The 13235-nt window shown below is 40.0% G+C and overlaps 1 protein-coding gene across 1 annotated transcript in view; it reads left to right on the top strand.

The window, feature by feature from the left end:
* ppp2r5eb (protein phosphatase 2, regulatory subunit B', epsilon isoform b) overlaps positions 1-13235 on the top strand; it is a 112554-nt gene that overhangs the window by 63700 nt on the left and 35619 nt on the right. The window contains exons 3-7 of the mRNA XM_067991921.1: positions 1977-2078; positions 4453-4545; positions 5901-6031; positions 9618-9677; positions 10909-11017. Coding sequence (XP_067848022.1) covers positions 1977-2078; positions 4453-4545; positions 5901-6031; positions 9618-9677; positions 10909-11017 — 495 coding nt within the window. The remainder of the gene's footprint in view (positions 1-1976; positions 2079-4452; positions 4546-5900; positions 6032-9617; positions 9678-10908; positions 11018-13235) is intronic.

Genomic DNA, 13235 nt, shown 5'->3' with positions numbered 1-13235 from the left:
AGTCAGGCTTTTTAATATGATTTGTTAGCCTTTAGAATGCTGTTAAAAGCCCTGGTTCAGGTTGTACTCCAAAAAGTTTACAAATACTTGTATTAGAAAATGAAAGGATTTGTTGTGACATTGTCAACTTGTCTGAGTCAGCACAAACTTGTTGATGAATTTATTTTGTTACTTTATTGGGTACTGAAACTACAATCATTTTCTTAAACAATACTGAAAAAACAAAAAAAAGTAGCAGTGAAGCAGAAGAGATATAGCTGTTGAAAGTACAGGGCTTTCCCAGAATTATGCATCATTCCTTTCACTTCAAAACGGATAAGAATTCAAGATCATTGGCACTTTTTGATCAATCTACTTAAGTTAGGAGATGCAACCAACCCCCCCCCCCACCCCCCCATTTGTTTTCATGGTTTGATCTAGAATGGTAAAAGAAACAAATTGGTAGAAAGCAATGCAGTCTACTCGTAATTCAAATTAACTGTTAATTCAAATTGAAATGGTGGAAAAACATCTGTTTCATTTAAGTTGCTCAATTCAAGTTTTTTTTTCAGCACAAGGTTAAATTTAAATTAATGAGTAGACTGTAGTCGCCCTGTACCCGTAAGATTTACCTCTGGCATGCATTGCCAAGTAACAGTAGCAGTGCGCTCAGCAGAGTCCTCCTGTGTCAATGTACCTTTTTCATTTACATCATGAGCCTAAAGGTTGACTTCTTACATGCCAAATAGTGCCCTGATCAACATATTCGTGCATTTTTCTTTGTTACATTTTTTTTCTCCTTTTTTCCTTCTTTGACACCAAAATCTTATGCCCTGCATGATCTCACCCCAACGTAAGTTCCACGTTCAGCAGTGAATATTGATGGACAGTTGCAATTTTTTTTATTCATGCTTGGGATATGGGCATCACTAGCAAGGCCAGCATTTATTGCCCATCCCTAGTTACCGTTGAGAAGGTAGTGGTGAGCCGCCTTCTTGAACCGCTGCTGTCCATGTGGTGAAGCTGCTCCCACAATGTTGTTGGGTAGGGAGTTCCAGGATTTGAACCGAGCGACGATGAAGGAATGGTGATATATGTTCAAGTCGGGATGGTGTGTGACTTGGAGGGGAAATTAGAGGTGGTGATGTTCCCATGAACCTACTGCCCTTGTCTTTCTAAGTGGTGGAGGTCATGGGTTTGGGAGGTGCTGTTGAAGAAACCATGGCAAGTTGGTGCAGTGCACCCTGAAGATAGTAAACACTGCAGCCACAGTACACTGGTGGTAAAGGGACTGGATGTTTAAGCGGGTGGGTGGGGTGCCAATTAAGTGGACTGCTTGAGTATTGTTGCAGCTGCCCCCATCCTAACCAGTCCTGCCCTCATCTAGACATCTGCCTCATTTCTCCACTTTACTTTTATACAAGCTTCTCTTGACTATTTCCTTTTCTCTCTGTTTCATATTTTTCAGTTTCTTGAAAAACATAATATTGAGCATGAAGACCTCTTGCTGAGGGGGGCATTGTGTTTGTATGTATTAATACATAACATGTCCTCCTGGTTATTTTTGTCTGTACAGGCGCTTCAGTACAAGAACCAAAAGAAAATCGATCAGCTGCAACTTATGATCTAAAATCTTGAAGTCAATCTTCAGAAAACACTGAATATTAAAATAATGGTTAATGCTTGGTGTTCAGAGTTTCCCTTGCTCTACCTACGTTATTCTCAACAGTTGGACTGTCTGAATTGTTTCCTCGGTCTTCTGAATCAGTCTGTTAGCTGATTTTGACGGCAACGTTCATTTTTCTAGCACTTAATACGCCAAGCTTTGTTGAATGACAGAGAAGCACAAAGATGCCATTGAAATAGCTGCAATCTTAAGTGTTTTGAGCTGTAAACACATGTTTTTCATCAGCACATCAATCTCTTTAATTAGTGTTTTGGGAGGGGGTTCAGAGGAGAGAATTCAACATATAATTTAGTAATCTATTTTGTTATAGGTTTCTTTCAATATATTTAGGACTCTTCCACCTTCGGACACTTCAGAGTTTGATCCAGAAGAAGATGAACCAACGCTGGAAGCATCCTGGCCTCATTTGCAGGTGAACTCTGCAAGTTCTTGTAAAGTAGCTGGTTAATATGGTTTAGTTATTAGATTTGCAGTTTGGTCACCTGTTGTACTCTCCATTTCAAATACAATGTTAATCGATAGAGTTCAGGATTCAGAACTCCATAAACCTGATCCTTTAGACCTTAAATTTGAATTCAATCCTTTCCACTAGAACAAACATATTAAGGATTGCACAAACAGCCAGTCAGCATTAAATACCTTTTCAAAAATTTGTTCACTGAGATGTGGGTGACACTGGCAGTATTAATTGTCCATCCCTAGCTGCTCTGAGGGCACGAAGAGTCAACCACATAATGTGGAACTGAGGGTCACATGTAGGCCAGACCATGTACGGGTGGCAGGCCCTTTCCCTAAAGGACATAAGTAAACCAGTTGAGTTTTTATGACAATCCTGAAGCTTTCATGGTTATTTTATCTGGTAGTAGCCCACAAGTTACCACATTACTGAATTCAGTTTCCCAACTTACCATGGTGGAATTTGAACTCACCACCTTTGCATTGCTAGTCCATTACCATAACCACTAGGTTACTTTAACCCATAGACTTTCCTTCCCCTTTTAATTTTTTCAAAACCACCTTCTTTAGGTAAATTATGTTCAACCTCAAGTTTAACATCAATTCAGGTGATCTGAACAATCATAGCAAATCAAATTTTGTGACTTGAAGTAATTCAACTAAACACATGTCCCAAAAAATTCAGGCCATCTAGTTAAAATCTAAATAAACTTCTCACCTGTGCACTTTCATGTGAGAATATTTGTTGGGTGGTCTAGTATTACTTATTGTCTCAAGGATTTTAATACAAAATATAATCTGCCACAAGACCATCTGGTTAGGCCATGAACAGCAAAAAAAAAAGACTTCCATAGAAGAAAAATTGTAATAGCAGCATTCCACATTGCTAAAAAATTAGCAGTGATAAACTTGTTTGTTCAAACTCTTGCATTAATATAATTACTTCAAAATATGAACTTTATTGTAACTTGGTATTCTAATCCTGATGAAATAATTCATCAAATTGTTCCTTTCCACCCCCAAAAAACTAATTTCTGCTCTGAAATTGGTGGTGGTAAGTTTTTTATTTTTCCCCAGTATCTGCATTGCTTGTTGAGGCAGCCACTTTAAAATGTGGACATTGAACTAGTTTTATGACATAGCAAAAATAGCCTCAGTTGCATGAGAATTTCACTCTTCTCACCATATAATCTTAGAGATCTAGCAAAGTACAAGTCCTTCATGATCAGCTTTCCTGCATATGTTACATATAGCTAGTCACACAAATGTCTGTTGCAATATAGCTTGCTCACGTGAAATGACAGAAGTTGTACTATGGAAAATTTAGCTCTGCAAACTGTCTGCTTTTATTTTTTTTTCCTACCTTGAACCTGGGAGGCGCCTGTGAAATAAGCTTCCAATACTCAACTGCACAGTAGCAAGCTACAGGAACAAGTACAGATTAGGATGAAATGCTCCGTGGTATTTGGAGGCAGAGAGTTGTCTGTGAAAGGTAGCTAGCCAGCATTGAATGTTGGAAATGGGGAATGGCTAGCTATTCTGGAGTTTTGCAGTTTTGCTTCAGGGAGATTAAATATTGAGAGTGGAGTCCATAATGAAGAAGATTATGGATTGTCTGTTGGAGTGGCCTTCATGGGCCAAATGGCCTCTTATATTCTGTGCTTTCTAATGTTCTTGTCAAATGATCAAGCTTTGGCTAAACCAGTTCACCTAAAATGATTTGAATTTTCCATCATCAGTTACTTGCTGTATGCAGCTTGTCTTCCTTTGTTTTATCCAGGTTGATTAGGGTAGCCCCATCATCCAATGAGGGAAAACTACAGGGACAGCGGCCCTTCAAGAGTTTAGCTCACAGGAGTGTTGCAGGAGTAATATCTTCCTCCATCTATAAAAGCTGTGGCTACAGACAATTTTTCCGTTCCTTTTTTCTCCCACCCTGAGCAATGTCCTACTGTTGCTCTGCCAGCAGGGAAGAGTTCAGAAGTGTTCTCTGCATCAGAATTGATCATAATTTATTCATCCTTCGCAACAGATAGGAATAGCTAGCATAACTTTGGATCAGGATCATGACCATTAATTTCATCTTTATCACAATGTGATGCATCTTTCACTAAAGCACTGTGATCTTCATCTGTGTGTGGGTGTGTATGGGTTTTTCTACCTACATTACCCAACTTTTTTTTTGGTGGTGGGAGAAATTTGGAAATCTGCAAGAAGTGATGGTTGAAAGCACATCCTTTCAAACCTGACCTTTGTGCTGATAGGCTTCCATTTAGATGCGAATAAGTGTTTTTACCTTTTGTGATTTAAGTTTTTATTATCTATTTTAGCTTGTATATGAATTCTTCATTCGATTTTTGGAAAGTCAAGAATTCCAGCCCAGCATTGCCAAAAAATATGTAGATCAGAAATTTATATTGCAGGTGCGTATATGCTGTTCTTTTGAATAGGTAAATAATGAATGCTGCATTGTCTTTATTTCTAGTAACTAACTATTCATGAAGCTAACGTATGGAGCAGTTTAGCAGTATACTGTGACAATACATTTATAGATTTGGTATAGATGATATGACTGTCCTTTGAAACACTTTTTAGTAAACTTTGTCCATTGTTGTGCTATTGATGTCTCTTTTTAAAGATTCACATTAACCAGTGCAAGTGATTTTATTATCAGTAAATGTATACTTTATACAGTCAGTACAGAGTCAGTCCTAATAGGTTATAGTACCACCATGATTTTTGATAATGTCAAACTGATGAACCACAATAACAGTTCTGTGTATGTCTTTCCTGAACTTATCGGATTTGTTCCGTGTTTAATATTTTATATTCAAAATTTATTAAAACTTTCAAGTGCTCATAAAAATTCTTAATATTTGTTATTGGTCTGAACACAATTGAAGATAACTGATGTAGAGGTTTCTAATTGTACAAAACTCTAGTTAGATGACGTTTTTCTTTGCATGGAATGAATTTATTCAAGAAATACAGTAATGATATCCTCGGACCCAGCACATTGGATTCTCCAGTTGGATCTATGTTTGAAATTGACGTCTGATAAACTTGCATATAAGAACTTTCCCCAGGGAAGAAATTGTTCTCAGGATCCAGTTGGATCTTCTAGTTTGTGATGGGGCTGGATTAGGTACTTATGAATTCACGGCTGCTCAGGATACTCGTGAAGCTGAGATTGAAATTCACTGAAGCATTGATACATGCCAACACAGACCAAAGTTGGGACATCAGTACTCCATGCAGAATGTTCACCAGATGACTGAGTAGAATTTTACATTGCAAATGAGGTCATTAAGCCCATCACACCTGTGCTGACTCTGGAAGAACTGTCCAGAGTCCTGTTCCTCTGCCTCTTCTCCATTTTCTTTTAATCTCATGCCTGAGATTCCTCCATTCAGGGGACATTTCTTAAACAAATTATTCCTTTGAAATTGGATTTATACACCAAGCCATACTCAATTAGCTGCTTTTTGGGTTTCAAGAATTCTTTGCTGATCTGCCATTGTGTCACTGCAGTGTCCATGATCTGGTGATACCCACATAAGCAAATTTCTGAACGAAATCACGGAATTATAAAGTGATTCTTGGGAGCTAAGCATGTTTGCATGTTGATACAAGGCCTTTGGCGTTGAGCTTCTATGATATGCAATCGAATGTATGGTGACATGCAAAAAAAAATTAAGAAGCCAAGCTCCTTAGAGTTTGTGATCTAGGCAAGAGCTTTCGAGAGAAGTTGAAGTGTGATATTTTTGGTCCTTTTCAGCTTTTGGAGCTGTTCAACAGTGAAGACCCCCGGGAACGAGACTACCTGAAGACTGTCTTACACAGAATTTATGGAAAGTTTCTTGGACTTAGAGCATTTATCCGGAAGCAAATTAACAATATTTTTCTACAGTAAGTGTGTAGTGATTAGCTGCTGTGCCAAAAGGTTGCTTCTAAAGTAATTAAACATTGGCCCAGAATTTGCTGTAGCAGGGCAACGAACAACACCTGCCATTAGTTACACTTGCCTTTGCCCATTTAATCGGCATGATATTTTGCACTGCAAGTTGCTGGAAGTGCGAGGTGGAAACTGTGAGGTGCTTTCTACAGGGCTTCTGGGATCTGAGTGAACAGGGCAAGCAACCGTGTGTATCTCCTTAAGCAATCAGATTGAATGATCATGAAATGAACAGCGCAAGGACTGAGAAGGAAGTGTTAGTTAGAATGGTGAATTCAATGTCAAATCAGGTACTTAAAGAGAAGGGTAGAAAGATAGGGTTGAGAGAGAGAGAAAAGAGGCAAAGAAAAAGTACAATTTAAAAAAAAATTAAAACCCAAAGGAATGAGACCCTACGCTTGCAATAGTTAATTTTCAATGCCAGAGAGGTTGACTGGCAGTAATTAACACTTATCACGCCCTTAAAAGGATACTTAGACTGAAATGGACAAGCCCTAACTTTCTGTGGCGAGTTTAGTTCATTTCTACCGTGCAAATACAGGAACTTCATGCTGTTCATTGCATTTGAATGGTGAGGCAGACAACGAGATGTCATTTTTGCAAAGCTAATGGCAGAACGGTGCATCTTGGACAGAAACTTTTGGATTTTGCCTGAAATTGCTTTGCGATTGACCACATCTGGGGTACTGTGTACAGTTCTGGGCACCGCACCATATGTTGGCCTTGGAAGGAGTGCAGCGCAAAATCACTAGAATGTTACCAGGGCTCCAAGGGTTAGATTGAGAGATTACATAAACTAGGTATGTATTCTCTGGAATATAGAGGGATAAGGGGCGATTTGATTGAGGTTTTTAGAATTTTGAAAGGAATTGATAGGGTCGATAGGGAGAGGCTTTTTCCATTGGTGGGTGAGTCTAGGACAAGAGGACAGAACCTTAAAATCAGAGCCAGGCCATTCAGGAGAGAAATTAGGAAACATTTCTTCACTCAAAGGGTGGTAAAAGTGTGGAACTCTTTCCCATTTAAAAAGTAGTAGATAGTAGCTCAATTTATAATTTTAAATCTGGGATCAATAGATTTTTGCTAGCCAAGGGTATTAAGGGATATGGAGCCAAGGTGGGTGGATGGAGTTAGGATACAGATCGGCCATGACTTCATTGAATGGTGGAACAGGCCCGAGCTGGGGTGGTGGGGGGGAGTGAAGGAGGTTCAGGAAAGGAATATTAGGATGTTGCCTATCCCTCAACACTAATTTCAGATCGCAGTGACAGACTTTTTTTCCCCACCAAATTTAACTGCCTTATGCACAGGTCATAGTGGCCAGACCAAGGAACACAATCCAGGATGCTTACCATGAGGAAAATTGCAATGGGATACGGTTACAGAAGCTTTCAATAACTTACTGGACCAGCAACACTAAGGGAATTGGGGCTGATTAAGACTACCCTTTGCCTTAACTGAGTCACTGCTGCAGCCAGGGAGACTAATTGGAGCATTTTTCCAGATTAAATTTCTTCCCTAAATTTGAATAGCTCTGTGCGGCCCTGATCCTTCTGTAAAAGGTCTTTGGGGAACTGGCGTCTTCCTGGGTTTGCATAGAAGCTGTTTCCAGTCTGACCTATGGCAATTTAGTCAGATTACATTTGAATTTTTAAAAAAACCTTGATTAAATGTAATTTTAATGCAAACTATTTTTATTAGTGTCTTTATTGAAGTTTTTAGCATTTAATTTTCAAAATCTATAAAATATGTCCTAGGCTTTTCTAGAACTCAACAGAGTTTGAATGTTTGCATATACTAGCTTTTTTGAGCACTTAATGTAGTATTGTGTCGGTTGCCTGGATCAGCTTCTTTCCCAGGATTATGATGAAGGTTCCCTTTTTGCTAGCGCATCTGCCATTTGGTTAATATTGCAAAGTTTAAAAGGTCTTTGAGCAAGAACATTGTAGACTTCATATGGGTTTGCTCAAGTAGGTTTATTCCCCTTTGATAGTACTGATGACATTGAACCTGAGGTTAACGGTGTCTCCATCCTCTTGGTATTGGGATTGTTGCCCTTGTGAGAGAAGGGAGAAACCTATGCTACCAATTCTCCAAGGAAGGAGTTTTAACCACTATGTCTCAGATTGAACAAGACTCTTTCTGACCACCACCTTTTATCCCTCACCACCTACATTTCCCTACCCTTTATGAAAACTTGCCCCTGAAAAAAAACTCTTCCCCCAAATCGCTTACTGTGGTACTCTAACTCCCAACTGCCTAGCCTTTGGCCCTCCATTTATCACCTCATCTCCACAGCTACTGATTTGCTCCACCATTGCCCCCAGTAAAATATTCACCATCTTCTATCTTGGTCATTTCCCCTTCTTCCCTCTTTCTAGTCCCAGGGTGCAAACTTGAACGTACCTGATGCACAACTGGCTTAACCATTGGTCACCAGATCTGGCTCAACCACTTCAAGCTCTATCGGGCCTCGCTCTTCTCTGCCAAAATCACTCACTACTATAGGATCATCTTGGAGGACAAAGATAACCAACCCCAGGCTCATTTTCTGTACTGCCAACTGCCTACTTAAACCCGTCTCCCCTGCTTTTTCCACCTGACCTCCTTAACAAGTGCAAGGAGCTACTGGCTTTTTTTGTCACCAAACTAGAGACCATCGTTCTGCCTCTGCTGCTTCCCCAACCTCTCCCTTGCCCTTCAAGATAAACATCAACAACTTGCATTTATAAAGTGCCTTTAACGTAAGAAAATATCCCAAGGTGCTTCACAGGAGCCTAATCAGACTAAAATTGACACCGAGCCAAAGAAAGAGAAGCTGAAAGCTTTGGTTACAGAGGTAGGTTTTAAGGAGGGTCTTAAAGGAGGAGAGTGTGCTGGAGAGGCAGAGGTTTAGGAAGGGCATTCCTAAACCTCCAAGGGATATGGGGATCGAGTGGGAAAGTGGAGTTGAGATCGAAGATCAGCCATGATCTTATTGAATGGCAGAGCAGGCTTGAGAGGCTGTATGGCCTACTACTGCTCCTGCTTATGTTTCTTACGAATTCCAGAGCTTAGGGCCTGTATGGCTGAAGGGCACATGCCAATGGTGGAGCGAAGGGAGTGGGGGGGATGGACAAGAGGCCACATTTGGAGGAACGCAGAGTTCTTGGAGGGTTGTAGGGCTGGAGGAGGTTACAAAGATAGAGAGAGGGGCTTTCTTTTTTCTCTAAAGTTTTCTCAGATAGGCCAGTGAGTCAAGTAACACAAAATCTGGTATTTTTGCCACACCAGTGTTAAAAAATCACATCTGTGACATTTATGTTGGGTAGCTAGCCAGCAAAACAGATTGTATCAACAGCAGGTAACTTTAGGTTCAAATTTGCTATTCGAGAATATTAATATGGTGACCTTAAGTTTAAATTTGTTGCTAATATTTGCACATTGACGATATTACAAGTTTTGGTTCTGTGTTGGGTTATTTCCCATCATTCTTTCCAATAAAAACTAAGTGTCGCTTGCTGTTTAAGCACATGTAGTTAACTTCAATTCTCTTTGCAGATTTGTTTATGAAACAGAACATTTTAATGGTGTAGCAGAGCTTCTGGAAATATTAGGAAGGTAAGCAGCCACATGTTCAGATTATGTTTCTAATTTTTCTTTTCTGAAGTTGTTGAATCAAGGTTACAATTTCATAGCCTTCTGATGCCTCTCCCAAGTCGCCGTTCTTTGTCTGAGTCAAAACAGGGAGTGTTAGTTAACTACTTGGTCAGGGGGAACATCGTGGCCAAGCCTCGCCAGCAGTTATACAAATTCATGTTTCAGCAGGGATCACTAAATAGTGATCAGAGGTGGGAAACATTAGCAGATTGCTTTTTTTTGCCTTTCTAGTTCAGGTGTACTGAGAAAAATCTTTATCAAAGACTTATACTATGTCATCCATCTAGGGTGTATCCATCACATTCCTGATGTTAATTTAATGCTGAGTTCTTCTGACCTGCAGCCAGAAATTTACAAACAGGTGCATTAACCTCTAAAGCACCTCAGGAATTTACAAGTGGCTACAATTGCCTGTTTTCGCATATTTACACCACTTCCCCACAAAGAGTACTTGAGCAGTGGCCTTAAAGGGATAGGCCATGTTGAATGCAGCTCCATCTTAATAGCCAAACACCAGCTGGTGGTACAAAAATGATACTTTCTATAATAAATGGCTTTAAACATAACATATCATAGTGTATTGGAAATGTTTCAGAATTTTATTTTAATGGTTTGCTGATCTTCATTTCTCTTCCCTGCCTTCAAAGCTCTAGTATCTATTGAGGGGTGCGGGGAAAGAAACAGGGTAGGAGAGAGACAAGTACTGAAGATCTCTCATAGCAAAACTATAAGTTATAAAAAAAATTGGTAGTTAAGATCAACTTTTTGCAATCTGGTACGGTATTTTCCTTGGTAGCCATGAAAGGCAGCCTTGAAAATGTTAGTGAATTAATATCATTGTTATTTCTTCCCAAATCCAAGGGTTCAAATTCTGCCACTCTTGTCACTGAGTTACATGTACTGTAACTCATAGATCTAGTAAATTAAGTGTAGATGGGGTCCTCTTGTTAACTTGGACAGACATGACCAGCATTTAGACATATAAAATTTGATGAACAAATGCTTGATGTGCTTAAAAATGTTAACTTTGAGCCTCATGTACAAGACAACTGCAAGTATTGGTGTGTTTGTAATTGGAGCAGTTTTTTTAATATAGATCCTTTGTATACAGTTCCTAGAAGATGAGTATTATAATTAGTATGTAAGGTTGCAGTATTAGGTAGATAATTTTTCCTTCTCTTTCTGTTGACAGTATAATAAATGGGTTTGCATTGCCTCTGAAAGCAGAACACAAACAATTTCTGGTTAAGGTGCTGCTCCCGTTGCATACTGTGAGGAGTTTATCGCTTTTCCATGCACAGGTAGGAATAGTGCATTGATCTATTTATATTTTAATTTTCTTATCCCTTAATTGTTCAGCATCCACATACAGGTAGAATATTGCTCTCATCCACAGGAGAAAATCACCAGGGATACCATCCATTTGAGAACTTTTCTCCATATCTGGCAAACATGACCTTTCACGTTCCACTGTATTTAAGCCTCCATATTGGGTTACAACTTTAATTCTTTTTTTCCCATCAAAAACCAGACGTCAAACTGTTATTCCAAATAAAGGGAGGGAGGAGGGAATCAAATGTGGCCATTTATCAATTCTTTTTGACAATCCATAATTGTCTTTGCAAAAAGAAAGCTACAACACCTGCTAAGAGAACTAAAATAGACTGCAAATTTCGGCAACATTTGCCAACACTCAAGCTAAATCACTTGTGTAATCTTTAGTAGCATCGTGTCTGTGTTAGTTCAGCCCTTTTTGACTCCGGCTTACCTTCTGGTCATTTACAACATCTGGGTCTATTGTGGATTTTTTCCAGTGATCAACTTACACTCTGCAGTTTTCCATGATCTCATGACCTTTCAAAGTGTGTTGGCTGCTTGGAAATTAGCATGGGGTTCAATTGGAAGGTTATTCTGGGATGTCAAAACTTGATTCCTTCAGAAAGGAAATAAGATGTTAATGGAGAATGTTTCCAGGAACACTCCAGAATAGATGGGAAAAGGTACACTGATTCCTTTTGAGTTCCACATAACCTCGTCTGTCAGTGATGGAGCTGGGCAACCTTTGGATTCCATTGTAGTAACTTTGGAATGGTAAAACACTGGTCTTTTAAGTTTTTGGCGAACACTCAGGTTATTGTGTAGTTTTTACCAGCATAGTATTCAAAGTCATTTGAAGCAGTTACCCTGTGTTCAGCTCTGTTGTCAATCCAAGACTAATCTGAGATTGAGACCGAGCAAGAAGCAGCTTTAGTTGCTTGGACTGCCCACTGCATCCTGCCTGCATCTTATAAAAGACAAATCAAAGCATTGGTTGAGAAGATTACTATAATGGACTTATCGCCAATCGATTTATGTTACTGCCCTAGAAGGCTGACCCATGGAGTTGGCTCCAGAACTGTCTAGAGCAGCTTTGGCTTGGGATATGAAAAGTGTGTTTGATCAATTTACCTAGGACCCTTGTGTACTTTTCCTGATTTTCAAATTGACAATTTTTCTATAGCGGGTGAGAAATAAGGGGGGACTTCTTAAGAGCTGCCTGTAAGATGAGGTATGCTGCTGACTAAGCATATATCTTCTTTGATAAGTACACTATTTATTTAAATTATGATGTGGAGATGCCGGTGATGGACTGGGGTTGACAATTGTAAACAATTTTACAACACCAAGTTATAGTCCAGCAATTTTATTTTAAATTCACAAGCTTTCGGAGATTTTCTACTTCCTCAGGCAAATGTTTCAAGAGCTCCTTGAAGCCTACGCATTTATACATATAGAACAATACATGGTGTTTACAGACTGCCCCTGCAACTGCCCGTTGCCAAGGCAATCACCGTGTTCAGACAGAGAGGTGTCACCTGCAGAACCCCCGAATACACATTCAACAAAAAAACAAACAGGGAAAAAAAAGAGAGAAAAAAAAAGAGAGAGGCAGAAACATCCGGAAGGCAGAGAGAGCCAGCAAATGACCCATTATATTAAAAACAGATAACATTTGTTCGCTGGTGGGGTAACGTGTAGCGTGACATGAACCCAAGATCCCGGTTGAGGCCGTCCTCATGGGTGCGGAACTTGGCTATCAATTTCTGCTCGACGATTTTGCGTTGTCGTGTGTCTCGAAGGCCGCCTTGGAGTACGCTTACCCGAAGGTCGGTGGATGAATGTCCATGACTGCTGAAGTGTTCCCCGACTGGGAGGGAACCCTCCTGTTTGGCGATTGTTGCGCGGTGTCCGTTCATCCGTTGTCGCAGCGTCTGCATGGTCTCGCCAATGTACCATGCTCTGGGGCATCCTTTCCTGCAACGTATGAGGTAGACAACGTTGGCCGAGTCACAGGAGTATGAACCATGCACCTGGTGGGTGGTGTCCTCTCGTGTGATGGTGGTATCTGTGTCGATGATCTGGCATGTCTTGCAGAGGTTACCGTGGCAGGGTTGTGTGGCGTCGTGGACGCTGTTCTCTTGAATGCTAGGTAGTTTGCTGCGAACGATGGTCTGTTTGAGGTTGGGTGGCTGTTTAAAG

Source organism: Heptranchias perlo, chromosome 10, assembly GCF_035084215.1.
Source record: "Heptranchias perlo isolate sHepPer1 chromosome 10, sHepPer1.hap1, whole genome shotgun sequence".
NCBI classification, from domain to species: domain Eukaryota; kingdom Metazoa; phylum Chordata; class Chondrichthyes; order Hexanchiformes; family Hexanchidae; genus Heptranchias; species Heptranchias perlo.
Note: the sequence above shows the minus strand (reverse complement) of the source record. Positions and strands in the feature narration are given on the sequence as shown.